This window comes from Clarias gariepinus, chromosome 12, assembly GCF_024256425.1.
Source record: "Clarias gariepinus isolate MV-2021 ecotype Netherlands chromosome 12, CGAR_prim_01v2, whole genome shotgun sequence".
Taxonomy (NCBI): Eukaryota; Metazoa; Chordata; class Actinopteri; order Siluriformes; family Clariidae; genus Clarias; species Clarias gariepinus.
In genome coordinates, this window is record NC_071111.1 from 2,298,453 (window position 1) to 2,323,560 (window position 25,108).

The following is a 25,108-nucleotide window of genomic DNA, read 5'->3' on the forward strand; positions in this document are numbered from 1 at the left end:
ACTGCAGAATGTAAACACCAAAACAATCACGTTCAACCTCCATAAAACACACCTCAACCACACACACACCTATGGCCGAAGCCACTAACTTAAACACCTTTTCCCAACAGGGTGAACACAAAACAATCCCTCCCGCAAAGCATGATGGTAGCCCATCAAAACCCCGCCCACGCCACAATATGTTTTGTTAAATGAAAACTATTTTGTATAATGCAGGTCACTTAAAACAACAATATACATAAACTCATAGTTATACCTGATCTGACGAAGAGTGAAGGGTAGGTGTGTTAAATTTTGTGACAAGGCTGGGCAATACCTCACTAATACATAAGGACATGTTTTAATAACAGTTTTTAAGGTGGAATTAGACTACACTACATGAGATTTGAATAATGTCTCTGCTATATAATCAGAATTTTGCAATAATTTTATAACCATTGTTAGGTCTACTTTATTATTTATAAATGTATCAGGAGAAAGAAAACTGATATTCCAGTTTGAATTATTATTATACATTAAGACACCAGTAACACCATGTAATAATGAGTACACAGCAGAGCAACTGATAAATGGGGACAACTACAGCCTATCTTTAGATATTTTCAAGTATCAGTGTTCTTAGTGAGGTGTATAGCTCTGCAGCTTCAAAAGCATCTGTCGGATCATCGCATCCATTCTCCTGCATTAGTAAGACACAGACATCGAAAACTGTCTCATCACAAGGGAGCTGACTCTTGGGTGTGCACTCTCCCTTACACACATCCACCTCCTCAAGGTCCACTGTTCTGACACACGATAAGTCTCTGTCTGCACCTGTGACTGGGGACAACCAGCACATGGACTGACCTCGGGGGACAGGAATGTAGTCACTGCTGGTCACAGGGTGTGTGTGTGTGTGTGTGTGTATGTGTGTGTTGTAAATCAGTGTATGGTAAGCAGCAAAACCCCCCTGGAAATGTCAGGTATGTGATGTTCACTTCATATTTATTCCTCAAATGTACATTCTGTGTATAAGATCATCTGTGTCTCTCTCCACTCAGTCCTGGATGTATTCTCTGCACTATGTGAGTGAGTAGGTTATGTAACACACACACACACACACACACCTACTGATGTTTTTATTTTTACTTTGCAAATACATTTAGTCTGGATTTTATCATAATAATCATCAATATTTAGTTTACAAATTAATAATCATTTCTTAAAATAATGATGTGGATTTTAATAGCATATTTCATCCACTAGATGGCAGTAAAGTATTTCAGTTTAGGGAAACTTTTTGTTGCAGTTGACCTGCTGAGGGCGCTGTAATTAGGCAGCTGATTAATAATAAGAAGCAGAATTATTATTATTGTTGTTATTATTATTATTATTATTATTATTATTATTATTAATAATAATAATAATAAAATAGCAAATACTATAATGTTAGAGTTATCACTAATTATAAAAGAAAAAATGCCATGATATATGAACCCATGAATAATAGTGTTTATATCTGGAGTTATGATGTGTGTAATGTTGGTGTTAATGTAAGTCCTCATCATTTGTTTAATTCTGATTTATTTTAAAATAATGTAAATGTTTTGATTATATGAGTTTGTGTATTTATCTGTGTGTTTCTGAGAATAGAATAGAATCTTTATTGGTATTGTACAAGAACAGTGACATTTGATTTGTAATTCAAAAAAAGTCCTAAAATAAACACAATAAAACATAAACATGGTGCAGTAGAGCAGTATACACTTGTGTGATATTAATTTTTCCCTGCATGTGATTTACTCAACTCAAACACAGATCATCACAATATACAAAAATAATAAACATTAAAACACTTTCATTTCATTAATTGTATAAAAATAGATGATTGTTACACAATAGAAAAAAAAGCTAATAAAACTCTGCATAATGCAGAATATTAAATTGTTCTCATTCTGCGAGGCTAAAAAGTCACCTTTACTTGTATATTGTTTATTAAGATTGCCATTAAAATTAACGAGCCGTCACTCATTAAAAAGTGAGAATATTGAATAAAACCTGAGACCACAAAAAAAAACATCTGAGAATATTAAAGAAATATTAGATTATTAAACAAAATCCTGAGAATAAAGAAAGAAATTGGAGAGTTTGAAGGAAACCTGAGAATTTCACATGAAAATCTGAGAATCCGTAATGAAACTTCCAACATACACAGCTCCCTAATAGAGACTGCAACAAAACATTCATTTCAATGATATGTTTTATAGTTAAACACACAGCATGAAACCTAGACGTATATATTGCTTGCATATTGTTTACAAAGACAAGATATTCAGATGAATTGTCAGAAATGTGTTGTAAAAGGAAAGCTGGAAACATTTGGTTCAGTAATAATGGAGCTGATTTAACTCTCCCTAATCTATTTGCTAATAACAAGGTGAGAAAATGAACATGGTTCAGAATGCATGAAATTATTGGAAGTAGAATCAAATCATTGTTTGTGTTTATAAAAGTTGAAATGTAATTTCCTGAGAAAAGGCCTTTGGGGGCGTGTCTCAGTCACATGGTCCCTGTCTTTCTGAGATTTCTCCTCCACCTCATCATATTCTGTAAAATAAACACATTTACCTCTTTAATATCTCCTTTGTATTGGATTAATAGTCATTGTTTTGTAAAACCTTCAAATACAGTAAATGATGCACTATGTAGGATTTCTTTGATCTTTAAACAATAAATAAAGAGAATAGAGGACATTTATCAGATGAGTTTTCTTAATATTAACACAGGCCATGTGTATAAGATGTGATAGAGATTTTCACATCATTTTACAAACTGATTCAACTGTAGAAATGCTACAAAACAATAATACATTTTATATAGTATTACATTTCTATTTTCCTGGTAAATGTTTGGAATAAATAGATTCCAGTCCTTACAAGATTGTGTTTATAAAAATGTGGAAGTAAAAGAGCCATAAATATACAGGTCTTATCTAAAGTGTGTAATAAATCTGGCTGCACTTGTTAAATGACAGAACAGAGATTTGTTCTAAAAACAGTCAGCTGATGTTTATATTATATATCACAGGTAATATTTACAGTAGGTCTTATCTAAACTCTTTAATAAATGCACTTGTTAAATGACAGAACAGAGAGAACATTTGTTCTAAAAACTCTTCTGAAAGTTGATATTTATTATATACCATATATAATCTAATCATATATAATCTAATCTTTGACTTTGCTGCCTGTGCACTTATGTACATTACAGAATAAACAAGAAGTCACTCACCTTCTGTCTCTCCTCCATCCTGTTCCTCAGTAATGACATCATCATAATCTTCTGGATTGTCTAATCAACAAATAAATGAAGAAGTAATAAACCACTGTACTGAGTTACTGAATAGAACACGACGTTTATATGAAAAATAAAGATAACAGAAATAATTTAAATATATTAACTATTACATATTAACTTGATTATACTGATTTTATATTAACACTAAATTATTATAGGATTCTATGCAAGTGAGGAGCGAAAAGTAACTATTTAAATATATACACTATTAAATTATAAGAGTTTAATGATGTTTTATTGTCTACCAGCTGCTGTAGTGAGAAAAAGGATTAACCAATAGGAACGGTGCATTTTCCCATTAGTGTGTGAAAGCTACTAGCCAGAGACTCCACTATAACCACTGAGATATGGAGGTGAGAGCTGATGAAGTCGCCTGCTGAAGCTTTACTGCAGTAAGAGGAGAAGAAATTATATCACTCTTTATAAGATGAAATTTTAGCCCTTATCTACATGCTTATTTATTAATTGATTAATTCATGTATGTATTTTTTTAATAAAAATATTATAAATATTATGAATGTATTTTAAGGCAACATTCTTAATTTGTTTAGAAAAACAAATTAAAAACAGCCGAGATAAATGTTTTAATTATTTAATAAAGTACATTTTACATAAAATTGTTTTATTATATTTCACATTTTTAAATAACATTGAATATTTTTTTTCATATTTAAATACTTTTCACTTAATTATGAAAATATTTACTATTAATATTTTTATTACTATTAATACTTAATATTACATCAGTGTAAGTGCTATATGTACATATATGGAGCTTATGTGTATTTCCCTTCCTCTGGTGCAGTACCACTCTGGGCCAGTAGGTGGTACTGCCAGGCTTTTCATGTCAATCTCATTTAAGGGCTTAAAATTATAACTTGTTGCTTCTTTTCATCGGCATTTTTAAATTTAGTTTGGATTTGCTCAAGTGATACTTTTGTAGAAATTAATAATTATATGTTACAGAGAATAGATTAAATAAAAAAGCCATTAAATATTATTTAATTAATTATTGTTCAGTGATATTAATGTAGATTTTTAAGTTTAAAATATTGTTAAATTGCTTAATTCATTATGTAAAATACATTTTGCTGAATTGTTTTAGATGTGGGTGTGGCTTATATTAAATGCAGCTGTAACCCAGTGTTCATAATTAGCCATAAGAAAATTATAGACTGGTTACTAAAATGATGGAAAATAATAATTATATTAAAGTAATATCAAAGAATCCAAACTAATAAAGGTTTTGATTATGACAGTGAAAGATGGAAGTAGACAAATAGACAGACTCTGAAATCCCCCCGTGCAAGCATGTGGTTTGTCCTGAAATCAGTTGTTTCTAAAGATCCCCCCTGTGGTTATTTACTAAATGGTTTGTCCCAGCTGGTTGTCTGTCCCTATTGGGTGAAAGGTCAAAAGAACGCGCGCGCAGCGCTGGAACTTTCTAGACTTGAAGAAGCGAATGGATTTGTGTTTTTTCCCTCACGATTAGGAGCAAATCATAGCAAATTGTTCCTGGAGTTAAATGTGATGACATTTATCTGATGAGTGCAACAGTGAGGGTCTAACATGTTAACAGTCTACTGGTTTGTATTGCTCTAGCGTGGACAGCAGCCTGGAGACTTGCTAGTTGCTAAGCTAATTGTCCGATGCTAAGCCACGTGTTTAATGTCACCGGTGTTAATGATAACATGTGGCATCTATTTTTCTGAGTGATGTACATCTACGTCACATTGTATTACTGTTGTGAATGATTTATATTATTATTATTTAACCTAAGCTTTATGATATTTTATGTTTTTTATTGCATTTTACTTTGTTGTCAGTAGTTCAACCAGTGCCATAAGCCATTGTAATATTTAATTGGTGAATTGATTTTGGGGATTCTGACCATATCTATAGGTCAGGTTTTTAGTCAAGACTGGACCCAGAACCTTTTCGAATTGATTCCTTGGATTACTTTTCCCTGTCATGGATGACGAGCCCATAAGATACTATCAAGTTGATTGATCTTCAAGTGCGGTAGGAAGGATTGTGTCCACACACAATAACGAACCGAATGGAAATTCGTGTGATGATCCAAAGTGGAGCACTAAGACTGTAGTTGACCCGGGCCGGTTTTATTTTCTTTATGTGTGCACTCTTTTATTTATTTATTTATTTATTTATTTATTTAATTAATTTAGTTACATATTGAATGCATCACTAGAGTTCTCTTTAAAAACATTGTGGTGTAAATTGCGTTCCCTTTGTGATGTTTGTTAACCATACACACCCTTAATTAGTAAATATAAATAGTTAAATTTTACTACTGTGTCCTGGGTTTCTGACTCAGTGCATCACTTAACTCTTGGCTCTTGTCAAATCTAGAACCTTCTGAAGCTGGTCTACTCTATAGAACGTGATGGTGCCACTTGTGGGCCACACAGCGGATGGGGCACTAATTCTAATAATTAATTAATGGAAAATGGTATTAAACTATTGGTATTTCAACAAATAAATTTAAGGACTGTAACATAAAATTACAGACGTAATTTTATTAATGACAATTACATTATTTACTTCTGATTGTTTTAGATGTGGGTGTGACTTGTATTGCAGCAGCATTATAAAAATAAATAAATATATATCATAAGAAGGTAAAAAAATAAAACTTAATTAAACTTTACGTTAAAAAGTATGTGTGATTATTTAAAATGAAATGCATGAATTAATTCCCCACATTCAGAATTGTTGAGTTCTTTTAGATGTGAGTGTGACTTCTGTCAAATGCAGCAGACGAGATGTTGATGTTAATCAGCATTTAGCGTCTCAGCACTGTGAGCTCTTGGAGCTACACTTTACTACACTTATAGCAAGACTTTTTTGTTGTGTGTTTGTTTTTCATCAGTTAATGTGGAGCGTCTGCTGTACACGTCCCTGTGGATGAGCTGTTACTATAGAAACCATAATGTAGTGGAACGAGTGCATTAATATAAACCTGTGATTTACAGCTGCAGTATGTCAGAGCTGCTGTTATAGAAAATTAATCAACATCAATCAGAATGCAGAATTCAGCAGCACATTGTTTAAAGTTTATTATAGAAATGTTTAAGGGGATTTTTTTAATAACAGAGAAACTCCCTGACCTGTGGTGATGTTTGTGTTTGTTTCAGCCGTAACTGCATCATCATAGTTCTCGGACACGTCCTCTGTCAGAATGTAGAGATAAAAGCTATTAAATCCAGATGAATGTCATTAATGATCATTTGGATGCTTGTGGATGCAACACTGTCACATTATTATCATACCTGTCAGTATAACTGACTTCTGATCAGCTGTAATGGCCTCATCATAATTCTCAGCTTCATCCTCTACACCAAAACACAGAGATTTAAAGAGATTTAAAGTTTACTGAAGGGGCAGTTTGTACACTGTGTCAAAAATGTCACTACACACAAACCAATAAACACACTGTTCCCTTTCAAATGCTATACTTGATGCTGCGTGAAAAAACTCTATGGGGAACATCTTTTCGTGTTGCCGGTTGTGAAGCATGTGTGTATCAAACACGCCAAATTTTGGCTTATATAATCTCGGTCAGGTGCCGTCATCTGATGAGCCGAACCTGCAGGTTATAAATAGTAAACCGGAACATTCCTCAGATCTTTGGTCTTCATGACAGCCTAGTTGTGTATTGTGTGTCTGTGTGTAAACCAGCAAGATAAGAAAGTGCTTAACTCACCGATATGGCAGTTTTAAACGAGATGTCCCTCCATGTGTGATAAATCCATATCGGAGCGCGATCTCTGCACTTTCTGTTTCGATTAAAGTGCTTTGCGCGGCTCGCATTTCTTAAGAGAAGCTTCGAGCTGCAGCGCATTCCTGGGGCTTATGCGTGAATCTGGAATCGTGAAATTCCTTCGTCCACTCTCAAGCGCGCCCTGACGCTTCTTGTAAATGGGCAGGTATAGACATTGTAATGGAAAAGTCACATTTTAATTATGTATTAATGATTGTGCCACGTACACTATAGAAGTTTTAAACTTGTTTGTCGAAGTCTAGAAACACAAGGCAGAGGACAGAACAAAAACAACCTGATTGTAGTTCTTCCTGAATAAATGATAAGGTATGGACATCTGGTCTGGATCATGAGTTTGAAGGTAGGAACTTCATGTACGGGCGTTGATTATGTTAACAGAGATGTTTGTGTATAAATAGGTCAGCTGGTAGAAAGAGATCACCTTTCTCCATGCTGCAACTGTTTGCTGTATGAGACTGGTCCTTCTGCAGAAGTTTAAAAGCGCGCTGCTTTTTTGAGAGAGCGTTTGTTGGATGGTTCAAAAGGAGTATTTATCCCTGGTTGGATTATTCCTCGTAGACACTAACAATTCACCTCTCGTTTCGTTACTCGAGCTCCCGGATTTGTCATCTATACCGGTGAGGCCGAGCCAATCTCTCCCGTGCATCATTTCACACACTGCAATAACATTGACTCTGGACAATCATACACGCACTCACACACCTGCATACATCACACACATTGTTTATATTTGTATATATTTTGTATATATTGGTTTTGGTGCACCTTGTTTGTTTGTTGGTTGGTTTGTTTTGTTTAATACACTTTGGTTTGGTTTATACCTAGTTATTGTGTCGTGTCTTTACTTGTCCTGCCTCGATTGCGCAATACTGGAAGTGTTGTTTAAAAACCCGTATTTTGATTCTCGACCCCGTAGCAAAGTAACTAGTGGTTTAATTAAACCCAAGCGTTACATAGTGGTGGCCCGTACTAACGGGGAATCTATATTTTCGGGTATTTTCCGGTTTTGTGTGTCTTGGCAGAACAAAATGGACGCTAACATTGCTAATGCTAGTGGTGCCGTGAAGGCCGACCTTGCTGTAGCTAATAATGTGCTGGGGGATGTAGATGATGCATTTGTTACACGCCTTAACCCTACAGCTAAAACAACATCATTGATTAGTTTACTATTTAGTACTATTTACTGACAGACATGAGGATGATAATGATGATGATGATGTGTCTGATATTAATGTTATGCATGCAATGCAAACTGAACTAAATCAATGCAAGGAGGATATGGTGGCGCTTACAAACAAAGTAAACACATTGGAGCAGGATTTTAGACAATCCATAAACAGCAGTCTGAACAGAGAAACCAGTTTTTGGGACGCAGTGGACGCTAGCTTAGAAGGGCTTGAGTGCTACTGCCAAGAGGCCCTAGAGAAACTGGAAAGAGCTGTCACTGACTGTTTTCTGCGACGTGACGTAATCTGGGAAAACCAGATGAAAAAACTGCGGCTCACGAGTACGCCCACCATCCAAAGGTTACAGGCCTACACCCCTGCATCTCCCCAATCTCCTGTTCTACATTCTCCCAGCACGGCGATCACAGCATCTACGGCAAAGGTAAAGCACATAAGCAGTCATGAAACATACGACATTCCTCCTTGTGTTCAACCACACTCTTCTGCTCATCTTACCTCCTCAGTTTCACCCTCTTCTTTTTCCTTTTATGGTCAACCACCCATCCGCCTGGAGTTTCCAGCCTTTGGCGACGCTTCAGAGACGGCGGATGTACTTAACTTCATCGAACAGTGTGAAAACTATCTGGAGATCAGACCACTGCCCAGCCCAGAACTGCTAGTAACCCTAAGCACGATGCTACGAGGACCTGCTCGGAGCTGGTGGAAGGCAGAGAAAGGCAAGGTGAAGGACTGGAAGTCTTTTAAACAGGCATTTATGGCTGCTTTCTTACCTGATGACTACCTCACGGAAGTTGAAGAAAACTTAAGGTCTCTGGTACAGCAGCCTAGTCAACGCCTTAGAGACTTCGCCTTTGACTACCGTGCCCTCTGTATGAAGTGGAAGCCTGATATCTCCAAGGAAGAACTAGTGGGCCGAATCCTGAATAACATCAACCCAAGAGTGGCAGGATGTCGGTGAGGAACAGTGAACACCGTGGAACAGCTTGTGAAGATAGGTTCTAGGGTGGAAAAAGACTGCAAGAGCTCCAAAGACTACTGGCAGAAGGTGGACTCTCAGCACAACAAGGAAAAGAGTCATAAGAAGGCAGGTGAGCGAGTTCCTTTAAAGCACGCAGCGGGACTCTCCATTGCTCAACCTCTGGCAACTCCTTCACTTCTCCTGGTTCCCGTAACAGTGCAAGGAAGGAAGGTGAATGCTGTGGTCGATACAAAAAGCTCCTACACGCTGATGAGGGAACATCTATGGAGGCAGCTCTGCGAACAGGAGGTCAGGTGTGATGTTCCTTCTCCTCAGAAGTTTGTTATGGCTGATGGAAAAACACACCAGGCGCAAACCCAGAGAAGGCTCCATTACATCTGGCACTCTATTGAATGTGGGCTGGACACTTACATCATGAGCAACTCTCACCTGGCCTTCCCTTTGATCGTGGGGCTGGACTTCTTAAAAGCCACGAGAGAGCCACCTTGGACGTCGCACGTGGGGAGTACGGGCTGAAAACAGAGGAGGGAGTCTCTTATTATCCCTTTATAACGTCCCAACCCCACTCTGCGCCATCTACGTCCGCTCAAAGAAGACACACTCATCTCCTGGCGACGGCCAATCTGTATCTCGCCTTACCTGTGACTCCTGATGATCTACTATGCGCGGGGGAAAACACAGAAAGTGTGACATTCTGGGACACCGACAATGAAGAGGAGCTGCTGAAACTAATGGCCGCTTGGCCCCGCACCACCTCCAACATCTTAGGAAAAACAGCATTAGAGAAACACAAAATCACTTTATCTGACGACACCCCATTTAGATCCAGAGCATACAGAGTATCACCCTTAAAGAAGAAAATAATAGAAGATCATATCGACCAGATGCTAAAGGACAACATCATCGAACCTTCATGTTCGTCATGGTCATCACCTGTTGTGTTAGTACCTAAACCCGATGGGACTTACCGTTTCTGTGTAGATTTCAGAAAGTTGAACAGCAAGACCAAACCTGATGCATATCTGATGCCATTAAAAAACGCCATCATTGAATCACTGGATGGCGCCTCCTGGTTCTCAACATTGGATCTGCAATCGGGTTACTGGCAGGTGGAGATGGAGCGAAACAGCTGTGAGTAGACCGCCTTCATCACTACGAAAGGTCTGTTTCAATTCCGGTCCATGCCCCACAGACTCAGAAATGCAGCTGCAATGTTCCAACGCCTGATGGAGAAAGTCTTGGCGGATCTAAGGGGGAAATATTGCTTTGTCTATATAGATGACATCATTATTTATTCACAATCACTAAAACAACATAGGATGCATCTCAACGCAGTATTTTCCAGACTAACCCAAGCCAATCTATCCCTCAACATGAAGAAGTATCATTTCTTCAAAAGGCGGCTAAAGTTCCTTGGTCATGTCATCTCTGAAGAAGGTGTGCAGTTAGACCCCGAGAATACAAAGACGGTGGCAGAATATCCTCCTCCTCAAGACTTAAAATCTCTTCAACGTTTTCAGGGTCTCACAAGTTCATTCCCTACTTTGCAAACATAACAGCTCCATTAAATAATTTAAAAAGGAAGGGAGTAAAATGGGAGTGGACCGAAGAATGCCAGAACAGCATGGATGTCATTAAACACGTACTTCAAAACCCACCAGTACTATTACAACCAAACCTAAATCTGCCGTTCCAATTACACACGGACACCAGCGAAGTGGGCCTGGAAGCCATCCTCACCCAAACTTCAGCAGAAGGAGAATAAGCAGTAGCTTACGCCTCACGAATATTGAGAGGAGCTGAGCAGAATTACTCCACATCAGAAAAGGAGTGTTTGGCCGTGGTCTGGGCTGTAGAAAAATGGAGGCACTATCGCGCTTTCGAGGTCTTTACCGACCATGCCGCACTGTCATGGGCCTTCAACTGCCTGAAAACCAGCTCTCGTCTATCCCGATGGACGTTACGCCTACAACAGTTCGTTTTTACAGTGCATCATAGAAAAGGCTGCTTAAATCTGGAACCGGATGCGTTATCCCAGGCGCCCCTGCCGTTAAAAGTGGGCACCCCTCCATGTCTTGCCATCACGACCACTTAATGTTCATCCGACTTACCAAACGACCTGTGAGAGATAACTCAAGCCCAGCATAAGGACCCTACCATCACGAAACTGCTCTCGAAAGACCAGCCACAAAGCACACGAGAGCAGAGGGTCTCTTTCGAACGTCACCAAGGGGCGTTATGTCGCCGGGTACCAGTGAGACACGGAGAGAAATTTCAGCTAGTTGTCCCCCAGTCATTAATAAAAAACTTTTTTACACTACTATCATGACAATCCCTTTGGGAGGACACCTGGGGCAACTAAAAACCCTGCTGAGGTTACTAGATGTGGCATGGTGTCCCACGGTGCGGAAAGACGTCTGGCACTATGTGAGAACATGCAGCGTATGTCAACAATATAAAACGGAAAACACTAGACCCAGTGGGCTACTACAGAGCACGGAGGTTCCAGAGCCAGGACACGCCGTGGGATTGGACATCATGGGTCCTTTTCCCCGAAGTAAAAGGCAAAATGAATATCTTCTGGTGGTGGTAGATTATTTCACCAAATGGGTGGAAATGTTTCCCCTCAGGGATGTAAAGACGCCAAAACTGGTGAAAGTGCTAAAAGAGGAAATCTTTAAGAGGAAAGAGTAAACAGAACTTTAAAAATGATGATAGCTTCATACGTCGGGGACCATCACTGGGACCAATGGTTACCAGAACTAAGATTCGCTATCAATACAGCCCAACAGGAAACTACTGGAAAGACGCCTGCAGAGCTCACAATGGGTCAGCAACTAAAAGGGCCACCCGAAGGGCTCATTAATCATCCTCCAACACCCAACCACACAGCCTATTCACTACTGGAAAGACAACAACGTATCACGGAGGAAGTGAAATGCAGAGTAAAACAATAACAATCCAAACAAGCTACAGTAGTTGATCAATTGGAATGGTTATTACCGTCGCGCTCACCGCCGTGTAAAAACGTCAGCGGCCAAAATAAATCAGTTGCATTTTAAAGTATTCCTAAAATGGCCGCCAGGTGGCGCAAAGTGACATTTTCGCTCGTTGCAGTAAATACAATTGTGACTGTTATACAGCGTATCTCTGTATCTGTTTATTGTTATTTAAGTTCTGGATTATTTTAGGTACTTTAAACACATTGTTGGGTTGCTCATGTTGGCTCATATGAGATGTAGTTTCAAATGAACACCTGGTTGGGTTATTTTGACCCAACAACTGGTTTATTCATTATTCTTTCGTTTCTCCAAATATCAGCCTGCAGACTGTTCGAAATATTACTGTTATTGTGTCACAGGTGTAGTTTTAAGAGTTGTTTAGGCAGGAATGCGTGTGTATACAGCTCAAAACCTCCATCAGTTATTAAAGATAGCATCTATTTAGAAAAAAATGCCCCGCGATTTCGAAACTTCAGGAAATCTCCCGGCGCTCTGCGCATAACACCGGGCCAACTCATGTCGGAAAGAATTTATAAACGGTTTCTAAACATGGGCTGTTGTTTTTTTACTTATAATATTTGTTAATTTAATTTAATTTAAATGAGGTTTGGGCTCAGGACTTCGATTCGGCATCGTGATTCTCCTCTTTAATTTACTCCATAGTCTAAATCAGCACTCATGAAGTTTTCCATGAAGTTTGATTATGGATGCGTCGGAAAAACAGCAAGCAGACTGACTTTGACCATTTAAAAAAACGTTTGCGTTTATTTTCTGACGCGCTTAAGTTCACCAAAAACAATACACAACAGCGCACCTTATTTGCTTTCAAACATTTACAAAATCATTAAGTTTTAAAATCACAACCGGTCATCCGCGGAGAGCAGAGTCAGCGTGAGCAGACGAATGGCCATTGCACTTACACCGCGTAGTAAAATCCACTGTAACCCAACAAACCCTAAGTATTTTATAGCGCGGGGTGCAAGCCCAGGATCATAATAAGCCGTGCCTTTATTCCGTCATGTCATGTGGGCATTATTAGATTTGTATTAAAAACTTCTAACTAAAAAGTGGCAGCTGGCACGCCTAAAAAAAGACGCAGGTTATTTTTTTTATAGTCTAAATAAAAACCCTCCGCTTTAATTTCCTAAAGTCTAATTGGCTCATCCGCACGCATAGTTTTCCCGAGCGCGAGGAATTTTTTTGTGCTAAATTATAATTATGCAGTATAATAATTCCTATTAATCCTGGGTTGTTCTTTTAGTGTCACTATAGTGCTTTACAATGCCAGACAACATTTCAAATACAAATTATTCACCCTCCCCAGGTGTGAATCGGCTGTTCTCACCTATACATTCAGAGGAACTGAAATGCACTTCTCCCCACTATAAAAAACCTCTTGAATCTGAGGCTGACTTTCAGTGATTTAAATTTGTGTAATTTTAATCTTCTGGATTCTAGATTCTAAAGTTAACATTGTTGCCTTTTTAATTCTTGGAATGGAAGAATTTGAGATTTTCCTTATAATAGCGTAAATTGCATTGTTTTTAATCATTCTATACACAATAATCTTCTTTGGTATTTTTATATAAAAAAAACGGGTATGGGGGCTATCTTGTTTTATTAATCCTTGTGCCTGGTTTAGGTTTGGTATTTAGTGCGCATCTGTTATATTACAACTAAATACCTTTTATTGGGGGTTAAGTGACTGATGTGCCTAACATTTTTCAGCTGAGCCTTTGTTTCACTGAATAATCAACCACCGCGACACCCCTCTCTCTCTCTCTCTCACACACACACACACACACACACAGAGCTGACCAAATCATTAGCACCTCCCTCCCCCAAACAGCACAGCCATTTACTTTCTATCCATTTACTTACATCTGAACTGAGTCGTTTGGGTAACATGGGTCGAACCCCTTACAAATCATTACAGTCTACTGCATTTCATTCTTATAATAACGCAAAAACACAAGCGGGGCTGAAAGACCGACATCTAATTTTATGGTCATTTATTTCAGTTAATAAATCTACTATAAATATAAAGAACACAAAAAATAAGATGACACAAAACCCTACACGCTTCTTTTCTAATTACGAGTGATAAAATCTAAAGGCTCACTGTGTTAACATTTATTGTGCTAGAATTTGATCCTAATAAGATTTGATTTAATTTGAATTCTAGAACAGTGGCAGCTGGAACACCTAAAATAGATGCAGGATTATTTTTTATAATCTAAATAAAAATGCTTTTTTAAACGTGGGCAATTTTTATTGCAATATTTGTTAATTTAATTTAAATGGGGTTTGGTCTCCGGAATGTTGAGCATCATGATCCTCTTCTTTACTTTCCTACGTAGAATCAGCGCTTAATCGCACGCATAAAGTTTTGCATAAAGGTTAGGTTTTAAGATGGCGCCGGTGAGGTCGGCTGCAGTCACGACTGCTCCGACCAGATTTTCTTTGTTTTCGTTCTTTAAGTTAGTTTTTACCGTTTTAAAACCAGTCAAATTACCACCATGGGGTACATTAGTTATGATAGAGACACTCTTGTTTCTATTGGTATACAATGTACTCACAATTCGACGTTTTTAACTCCGGATCCGAGCTGGCCGAGTGAGATCCTGAGGGAAAACAAAGGACGCGATGCGAAGCGGCGGCCCCGAGGGAAACGAGCCGGCGTCAGGAACAGGCTGAGAGCCCGTGCACACCGCACACCTCTGCCTAGCATCCTGCTCGCCAACGTCCAGTCACTGGAAAACAAGCTTGATGACCTCAGGGCCAGGATAAAGTTCCAGAGAGACATTCGGGACTGCAATCTCCTCTGCTTCACCGAGACATGGCTGAACCCAGCGGTGCCGGACCACGCCATCCAGCCAGCCGAGTTCTTCTCGGTTCACCGCATGGACAGGACGCGGGACTCGGGGAAGTCAAGGGGAGGCGGCGTGTGTTTAATGGTGAACAGCAGCTGGTGCAACAGCGCGAGCGTTGTTCCTCTCACACGCTCCTGCTCACCCAACCTGGAACTACTGTCCATCATGTGTCGTCCTTTTTACCTTCCTCGGGGGTTTACATCGGTCATAATCAGCGCCGTTTATATTCCACCACAAGCGGACACGGACACTGCCTTATGCGAGCTGCATGAGGCACTCACACAGCAACAAACACAACACCGGGACGCTGCGCTTATTGTGGCGGGGGACTTTAATAGTGCCAACCTCAAACGCGCAGCGCCGAACTTTTATCAGCATATCACCTGCCCCACCAGGGGCGAAAGGACACTGGATCATTGCTACACCACAGTCAAGGACGGTTACAAGGCACAATCTCGCCCTCCGTTTGGTAAATCCGACCACGCCGCCATCTTCCTCATGCCAAAATACAAACAAAGGCTGAAACAGGAAGTTCCGGTTCAGAGGGAGGTCGCGCGCTGGACGGACCAATCGGTGGCCGCGTTACAGGACGCACTCGATGACGCAGACTGGGACATGTTCAGAAACAGCTCCGATGGTGACGTCAGCGTGTTTACGGAAGCGGTTGTGGGATTCATCGGGAAACTAGCGGATGATACCGTAGAGAAAAAGACTATTAAAACGTTTCCCAACCAGAAGCCGTGGGTGGATAAAACCATCCGCGACGCTCTGAAATCTCGCACCGCTGCCTACAACACGGGACTTGCGTCGGGGGACATGGAACCATACAAGGCTGCGTCATACAGCGTCCGGAAGGCGGTGAAAGAGGCGAAGCAGCGCTACGGGAGGAAACTAGAGTCACAACTCCAACAGAGTGACTCTAGGAGCCTGTGGCAGGGATTAAGGACAATAACGGATTATAAAGCACCAACATCCGGTATGATAAACGCAGACGTGACTCTGGCAGACGAGCTGAACACTTTCTATGCTTGCTTCGAGGCTGCAGCTAAAGACGCTAGCGATGCTAATGCTAGCGGCGCTAATGGCTGCAGACAGGAAGTCACTGCCAGCACCGGAAGCGCTTTCATCATCACCGAGCACGACGTGAGGAGAGCCTTCAAGAGACTGAACACCAGGAAAGCAGCAGGACCAGACGGCATCTCAGGCCATATTCTCAAAGCCTGCGCAGACCAGCTAGCACCTGTGTTCACTGAGATATTCAACATCTCTTTATCTCAGTCGGTGATCCCCACATGCTTTAAAGAGTCCATTATTGTTCCTGTCCCAAAGAAACCTCATCCTGCTTCCCTCAATGATTATCGCCCTGTAGCCCTCACTTCAGTAGTGATGAAGTGCTTTGAACGCCTGGTCAGAGACTTCATCATTTCTTCGCTACCAGACACACTGGACCCACTACAGATTGCATACCGTCCAAACCGTTCCACGGACGATGCAATCTCACATCTCCTCCATACATCTCTCACTCACCTGGACACTCGGAGGGGGAATTATGTGAAAATGCTCTTCATCGACTACAGCTCTGCATTTAATACCATAATTCCTTCCACACTTACCACCAAGCTGGAGCACCTGGGACTCAGCTCATCCATGTGTCAGTGGATCTCCAATTTTCTGACTGGCAGACCACAGGCAGTAAGGATGGGCGGCCATGTCTCAGCCTCCATCACTCTCAGTACTGGAGCCCCCCAGGGTTGTGTTCTGAGCCCCCTGCTGTACTCTCTGTACACCTCTGACTGCGTGGCCACTACCAACTCCACCACCGTCAAGTTTGCTGACGACACTGTCGTGGTGGGCCTGATCACCAACAACGATGAGACGGCCTACCTGGAGGAGGTTGGAAATCTGGAGAACTGGTGCCAGAAAAATAATCTCCTCCTGAACGTCAGCAAGACAAAGGAGCTGATAGTGGACTTCAGTACAAAGCAGGAGAGGAACTACCAGACCCCCATCATTAACAGGAGCCCAGTGGAGAGAGTGGACAGCTTCAGATACCTCGGTGTTCACATCACGCAGGACCTGACATGGTCCTGTCACATCAACACCGTGGTAAAAAAGGCCCGGCAGCGTCTGTACCAACTCAGACGCTTGAGAGACTTTAGACTGCCCTCCAAGGTGCTCAGGAATTTCTACTCCTGCACCATAGAGAGCATCCTGATGGGAAACATCACGACCTGGTTTGGGAACAGCACCATGCAGGACAGACGAGCTCTACAGAGGGTGGTGCGATCAGCTGAGCGCATCATCCGCATCGAGCTCCCTGACCTGCACTCAATCTACACCAAGCGGTGCTGGACCAAGGCCAGGAAGGTCGTGAAGGACCTCAGCCATCCCAACAATGGACTGTTTACTCTGTTGCGGTCTGGGAAGCGATTCCGCTCCCTGAGGGCCAACACAGAGAGACTGAGGAGGAGCTTCTTCCCGCAGGCGATAAGGTCTCTCAACCACACCACTAGGCAAAACTAACACAATATTTTCACAATTCTCACAATCAATCAATCAATCTTTATACATCAATGGACACTATGGACAACTCCATGCACATCACATCTACACTACATGTTCACATTTACATTCTGGACCATTACACAAAGTCACTTTCAGAACCTGCACAAAGTCACTTTTCTATGCATATTTGCACACCATTATAGTTCTATGTGTACAATATATTTCTATTTTCAGGTTCTATTTTTTCTAGTTAAATTTTTATTTAAATTTTCTATCATATTTCTTCTATTGATATTTATTACTTATAAGTTTTAATTCTCTTTTTAAGGTCACTGCGGTCGTGTAAGCATTTCACTACATTTCGTACTGTGTATGACTGTGTGTGACAAATAAAATTTGAATTTGAATTTGTTTATAATAATGTTTAATAGTAAATGATGACTCCCGTTGCGCTGTACCACCGCTTGGAAAACCTTATGAAATACAAGTTAAAGACAATTATGAGCCCTATTCGTGCCGGCTGGCGATAATTAACGATAATATGATCTCGGGCTTGCTCCGCATTATAAAAGCAAGGTGCGGAGTTTTGTCCGAGGTCTGGGAAGTACGTGATGTGATGGAGAATATGAAAGAAGCATGTCAGTGGGGCGATGTGACGCGCCCCAGGGACTTTAAACAAGGACACTAGAATTTTCCCTTTGATCTCCTCGCTGAGGACAGCGCGAGAAAGAGCTGCACGAGCTCCCGCGGCATCTTCACTCCCGCACCGTGCCCGCCTTCGCAGCCCCGCTGCTGAAGAGGAAAAGGCTGCGAGGACATTTGTGTTAGGTTTTTGCGTCAGCGAGGACTCGCGCCGTCCATCGACAGCGGGAGAAGCGCGGCCGCTCAGTTCTGCCACTCCGCGCACCAACACTTAGCGCCAGCTGTGTGCCCGCATGCCAGTGTGGCACAGCCCCCGGAACTGCACATGCACAACCTTATCCCATTCTTTCCATTCTTCCTCCAACACTTTCCTTCCCCATTTTACCTAAATAAATTAACCTTTTCCCGTAAGACCTCGCCTCGTGTTCGTGCTTTATGGTGCCGCTTGTGCAACATGGGTCGAATCCGTTACAGATCATAACAGCCTACTGCATTTCATTCTTATAATAACGCAAAAACACAAGCGGGGCTAAATGACCAACATCAGCTGACGCAGTAGAACGTTCTGACAATGTTATAATTTTATGATCATTTATTTCAGTTAATAAATCTACTACAAATTTAAAGAACACAAGATATAAGACGACACAAAACCCTACACACGTCTTTTCTAATTACACGTGATAAAATCCAAAGGCTCACTGTATTAACATTTATTTTGTTTAAATTTGATCCTAATAAGATTGAATTTAATTTGAATTTTACATTTGTACTGTCATTTTAGTTCTGTGATTATAAATTTGTTTAACTACAATGTTTTACTTGATTTTATCCGCTACTACGTGCAGTTCTAAAACTCCGTGTCTAATTAATCCAGCAGAGAATAAACTAAGGCATGAGGCGTCAGTCTGTAGTTATATAGCGCCACTCAGCGGTAAAAGCCAGCAAACGCACAAAGCCAAACGGTACCGCCGAGCGCCGCGTCGGTAGAACCTACATTCCGATTGAGTAACCACTGTAGATACTACAATGCCCGGTGAAAAGATGCGCACTTTCAACCGGGAGATCTAGTTTTGATAAAAACTCACCCACTGGGACCAACAGTGGGAGGGACCAGCAGAAATAAAAAACAAAAAAGGACCAATTAACTACACAGTGTCTTGGAGCAATTCACAAAAAACTGATACAGTGAACGTGGTTAATCTGAAGCACTTTTATGGACGTTCTCCCCAGACGCCGGAGGCTTGGGGGGGGGGGGGGGGTCTATGTAGCGCGGCCACATAAAGGGGCATTTTAAACAACAGGGAAATGATTAATGAGCTAATGCCGCTCACCTGTGCACAGAAATATGCCCTATCTGGTTTTACTTGTCCCCATAGACAGTGTTGGTCACAGGGTTAAGCTCTCGCGGGCATGCGCGATCGCAGCACGAGAGAACCCGGAATCGGCATCGGGTCACGTGTGCCGGTATAAAGCCGGGACCGGCAAGCGGAGGGATTTATCACATCACTTTTATTACTTGTCCTGCCTCGACTGCACAATGTGTTCTTATTAAAAAGTGTTCTTTAAAAACCCGTATTTTGATTCTCGACTCCGTAGCAAAGTAACTAGTGGTTTAATTAAACCCAAGCGTTACACACTGTATGAATTACTTGTCTTTATAATATTTTTAGAATTTCAACCACAACTTGGCGCCCAACGTGGGGCTCCGTGTTTGGGGAAGGCATTGCTTTTTTCCCTTTACATGCTTCCTCTGGGCAACATAATCCGTAAGCATGGTATTAGTTTTCATTGTTATGCTGACGATACACAGTTATATGTCTCAGCAAAACCTGATGAGAAAAAACAGCTTACTAAAGTTGAGCAATGTGTGCAGGACATAAGAAATTGGATGCTAATTAACTTCCTTTTACTAAATCCGGATAAGACAGAAGTTCTAGTCATAGGACCGCATACAGCTAGGAGTAAAATTTTAGATCACACCGTAACTTTAGATGGCCTTTCTGTTCCATCAAATGCAACAGTAAAAGACCTTGGTGTGATCATTGATTCCAGCCTTTCATTTGAAGCACATGTAGATAATATTACCAGGATAGCATTCTTTCTATTGCCAGGAATTTATTGTCGCTAAACGATGCAGAAAAACTAGTTCATGCTTTTATCACCTCTAGGTTGGACTATTGTAATGCCTTACTGTCTGGTTGTTCAGCTAGATGCATAAATAAGCTTCAGCTAGTCCAGAATGCAACAGCGAGAGTCCTCACTAGAACCAGAAGATATGAGCACATCACCCCTATCTTATCTTCACTCCATTGGCTCCCTGTGAAATTTCGCATTGATTTTAAAATACTACTCTTGACATATAAAGCATTAAATGGTCTCGCGCCGCAGTACCTGAGCGAACTGCTAGTGTCTTACGATCCGCCACGCCTACTTCGATCAAAGGATGCAGGCTGCTTGTCAGTACCGCGTATTATGAAAAATACAGCTGGAGGCAGAGCTTTTTCTTACAAAGCCCCAAAATTATGGAATAGTCTTCCAAATAGTGTTCGGGACTCAGACACAGTCTCAGTGTTTAAGTCCAGGCTAAAAACCTATTTATTTAGCCAAGCATTTTTATAAATAGATTTGCCATAGGTAAAGGAGCAGATCTGGGGGACTCATGGACGTAGAGTATTATGGTGAACTGGTATGTTTGGATGCTGTCTTCCTCACTCTCATTGATCACTCAGGTTTGCTGACGGTGAGGTGATTGTTTGCTTTACATGTCAGGAAGCCCTCATGTTTGTGTTTCCTTCTGGCTCTCCCTTTTAGTTATGCTGTCATAGTTAGTCCTGCCGGAGTCTCTGCTTGCACTGTACAGTTAATATACATTCACATTATACATTGTGTGACTGTAACCATACCTAACTGCCATCTCTCCTCTTCTTCTCTTTCTTCCCCTCTTTCTCTTTCCTCTCTCCTCCTGTCCCCCCCTCTCTCTCTCTGTCGAGCTACACATGTCGTTCCTGAGCTGCCAGTGATCCAGACTTCCTCTGCCCTCCGGACCTGTCTGACCCATCCTGGTGCCCCGCTTCTTGCTGAAGATCTCGTCACATGGATGCCCCATGTGTCTCTCTGGGATGCGTCTGGTGTCTGGGAATGATTCTCTCTACCTAGAAAATGGTTCTGGCCTTGACTGGTGTTGGCAACTGTTTCTCTGGGGACTTGACAGTTCGATAGTTCATGACTGGAACTTCTTACAAGTCTACCTGGGTCTTCAATAACTACCTGGACTCCATATTAACATCAATTAACATCAGCTATTATAGCTGAACTGCCTCCCACCCTACACACTGTATAAATGCAGATCATTTACTGCTTTCTGTTTCACCCAAATGAGGATGGGTTCCCTGTTGAGTCTGGTTCCTCTTAAGGTTTCCTCCTATTACCATCTCAGGGAGTTTTTCCTTGCCACTGTCGCCCTCGGCTTGCTCACCAGGGACAAACTGACCATTTTGATTCATACAAATTCACATTTCATACTAACTTAATCCTTTTGACTGTGTAAAGCTGCTTTGCGGCAATGAAAATTGCTAAAAGCGCTATACAAATAAAATTGAATTGAATTGAATTGGAGAATCCCGGAGAGGCGCACGCGCGCTGGAGCCTTGGGGGCCTTTCACTTCATCTCGAATGCCTAATTGACATCCTAGCATGAGAGGACCGGGGATTCACCTTGCCGCCTTAACACCGGAGATAAAAGAAGTGTGCTTTCTCACAGTGACTGGGATAGATTTAGACTTGGATCTATCACACAAGTCAGGGACTCGTAAAGTACCCAAAAGTGCAAGGTGTAGAAAAGAGAGAGTAAGTACTGGTTTCGCCTTGTTTACAAAAACCTGGCCCCGCAGCGGACGCGCTTGGTGTAAGGACCTCCGGAGGTATCAATCAAGTCAGAGTGCAAGGTGCACCGGTAGCAGTCAAGGGGACTGTGAGAGTTCACTGTGAGTTAGTGGCATGGATAAATTGACATTAAAAATCATGGGTAACAGTAAAACTAAAGAAAAGATTACATGGATCTTTTGTGATAAACCCAACATTCAATTTATGTTTAGAAATTGTGGCCCTGAGGCTGTGGCCCAAGTGGAAATGTGGATTAAGGAGTGTGGCTTTCCTGAAGCAGGGAGTTTTAGCCGTCGCCAGATAGAATTATTGAAGGCAAGATTGCAACAAAAAGAGAGAGAGAATCGTGATAAAAAGAAAAACAAAGTAAACATTAATTGGGTAGGATTTAATATGTGGAAAACAGAAGCAGAACTTAGAGAAAAACGCACACTACCTAAAATCCAAGCACAAGACATTGATTTCTTTCAGTATGTTAAGTCTGTTTTAGATCCCGACCTGGAAGGCTGCCCCCCGCGACCCCCAGCTCTTAGACAGATAGCCCTTTTGGCAGATCCAGTAAGACAGGATGGACGAGAGAAAAGGGAAAAGGCTGATCGACCACCACTGCCTGATGACAGCGAGGACGAGAGAGAGGAACACTTAGGAGCTATGGAAGGTATTCATCAAGTGATCACTGCTCCAATGGTGGAAGTAGCAGGGGCGGATGGCACAGCAATGCTCGTTCACCAACCATGGACAATAAAGGATATCGAAAGTGCACAAGGACAGTTCCTAGACCCGATAGAAGTGGGAGGACAGAAATTCGGTGATGAAATGAGCAGATTTTGTTTCGCCTGTTATCTCATGAAATGCGACGACTTTTGGGGAGAAAACTGGGTGCGGACTTTGCGAAGATTAAGTATTCCTGGCCAACGGACAATGTTTTCGCACGGCGAGCTCAGGCTGATCACGAAGTAACCAAGCATTTAATGGTTGTGGTGTGCCTTACAGAGGCGTGCAAAGAAGCATTTCCAGTAAAAATGGATATGACTCAAATATCAATGTGCAAACAACAACCAGAAGAGAGTGTGTCACAATATCTCACCCGCCTCACTAAAGTACATGATGCAAACAGCGGGTTGGAGAGGCCTGCAAACAGGTCTGTGGCAGCAATTTCTCCATACGAAGCACATTTGAGGAAGAGTTTTATGAATGGATTACAGGAGGACATCGTTTAGAAGGTGAAAAACACATGCATTGGCTGGGACACTGGAAAACTTAGTCTCATTGAACAACATGCATTACACGCGGAAAAGCTGGTATCACAAGAAAAAGATAAGCGCAAAAAGATAAGCGCTGGCCGTGTTGCAGATGGTAAAACAAACTGCGGGAATACAGTACAGGAGATGCGGAAGAGGACGTGGTAGCCGTGGACGCGGGCGTGGGAGAACCAATGGCTGTTATGCATGCGGAAGTGAAGACCATTGGACTATAGACTGTACGAGAAGGAGCAGAGAAGAGGAATTAGGTAGGGAGGATTAGAGTGGAAATTGACAGAAAAAGGTGGGGGGCGCGGTGAGCAGACCCGAAGGAGAGGGTGAGTCAAAATCCTTAATGCTTTGCAATGAAGATTCGATAGAGCTAACCTCTTCAACTAACCTTTCTGAACTTATTTCACAAACTATATTAAGATTAGAAAATGTGCAAGAACCTCCTTGTACTTATGCAAAGTATGGTAAAGAGTCATATAAGCAAATGCCTGTGTACATGCTAAATGTTGAAAGAGAAAAGCTTATGTTTCTGGTAGACTCTGGAGCAGGAAACTCTGTGTTAAGATCCAGTCAGTTAAGTAAAAATTAGTGGACGGTACCTGAATTCTTTAGGGGCAACTGGTGTCACCGTAAAAGAAAAAAATTCTACACCCCTCAAGTGTAAAACTAATCAAGGAGAAAAATTCAGATTTGCATTTTTGCTTTCTAGTTGTTGTCCTATTAATTTCCTGGGGCATGATTTAATAAACAAATTGGGATTGAGATAAATTATCACCCCAGGAGGGCTAAAGGTAGTGGAGAAAGATGAAGTAGAAATTCAGGGGGTGAAATATGACACCAGCCCATTGATGTACGTGTATGAGTGGACATGGGCTCAATCTATTGCATGTTCAGTGAATCTTACGCTCATGAAAGCAACACATGACCGCATTAACACTACTAACACAAGCTTCATTTCTGAACATGATTTGCATTGCACTGCACACATTCATTTTGAAGGGCCTGATAATGAGTATGAGAGTGAATGGTTTAGAGAACTGCAAAACCCAGACACGCTGTTGTTCCAAGATCTATATTGGGACCAATAAAGATGCGCTGTATCTATAGACCTCTCTAGAGTAAGTGTAAGAACTGGCATGCCACACCCATTTACCATAGAAGGGTCACAGCCTCATGTGTCATTATCCAAAAATAGTACAGACGAATGGCAAGAATTGGGATTGTGGGTGTTAAATAACCTCAGAGTTAATGATTGTGTGTGTGTGTAGGAGACACAGAAACTTGGTATAGCAAAACAATAAACACATACAAGGTCTGTCTGAACTGCTTGGTAAAAGCCAAGAGAGCTGTAGAGATAATTCCGGTGTCAACATTGAATCACAAGAGAGTAAATTGGAGCTTCCCACAGATAGAGATAAGTGACCCAAGGCTAAAAACAGTGCCAAAGAGCCTTTGGGCAAAGGAAAAACATGTGGTACTCGTATGTGATGTTGAACCAGTAAGAATCACACCAAAGTTAGATTATAGGCCTTGTCAGACACAGTACCCACTAAAAACTGAGGCGATGGAAGGCATCACTTCCATGTTTAATTCCTTATTAAAGGCTGGAGTGATAATTCCATGTGAACACTCACCTGTTAGATC

The 25,108-nt window shown here is 41.3% G+C and overlaps 1 protein-coding gene across 1 annotated transcript in view; it reads right to left on the reverse strand.

Annotated features, from left to right (window-relative positions):
* Positions 1–2,132: 2,132 nt before the first annotated feature.
* The window catches only part of LOC128533933 (scavenger receptor cysteine-rich type 1 protein M130-like), a 48,765-nt gene continuing 25,789 nt past the window's right edge, over positions 2,133–25,108 (reverse strand). The window contains exons 15-18 of the mRNA XM_053508168.1: positions 6,627–6,689; positions 6,465–6,527; positions 3,271–3,330; positions 2,133–2,586 (exon numbers count right to left, since the gene is read on the reverse strand). Of these exons, the coding sequence (XP_053364143.1) occupies positions 2,471–2,586; positions 3,271–3,330; positions 6,465–6,527; positions 6,627–6,689 (302 nt within the window). The 3' untranslated portion in view covers positions 2,133–2,470. The remainder of the gene's footprint in view (positions 2,587–3,270; positions 3,331–6,464; positions 6,528–6,626; positions 6,690–25,108) is intronic.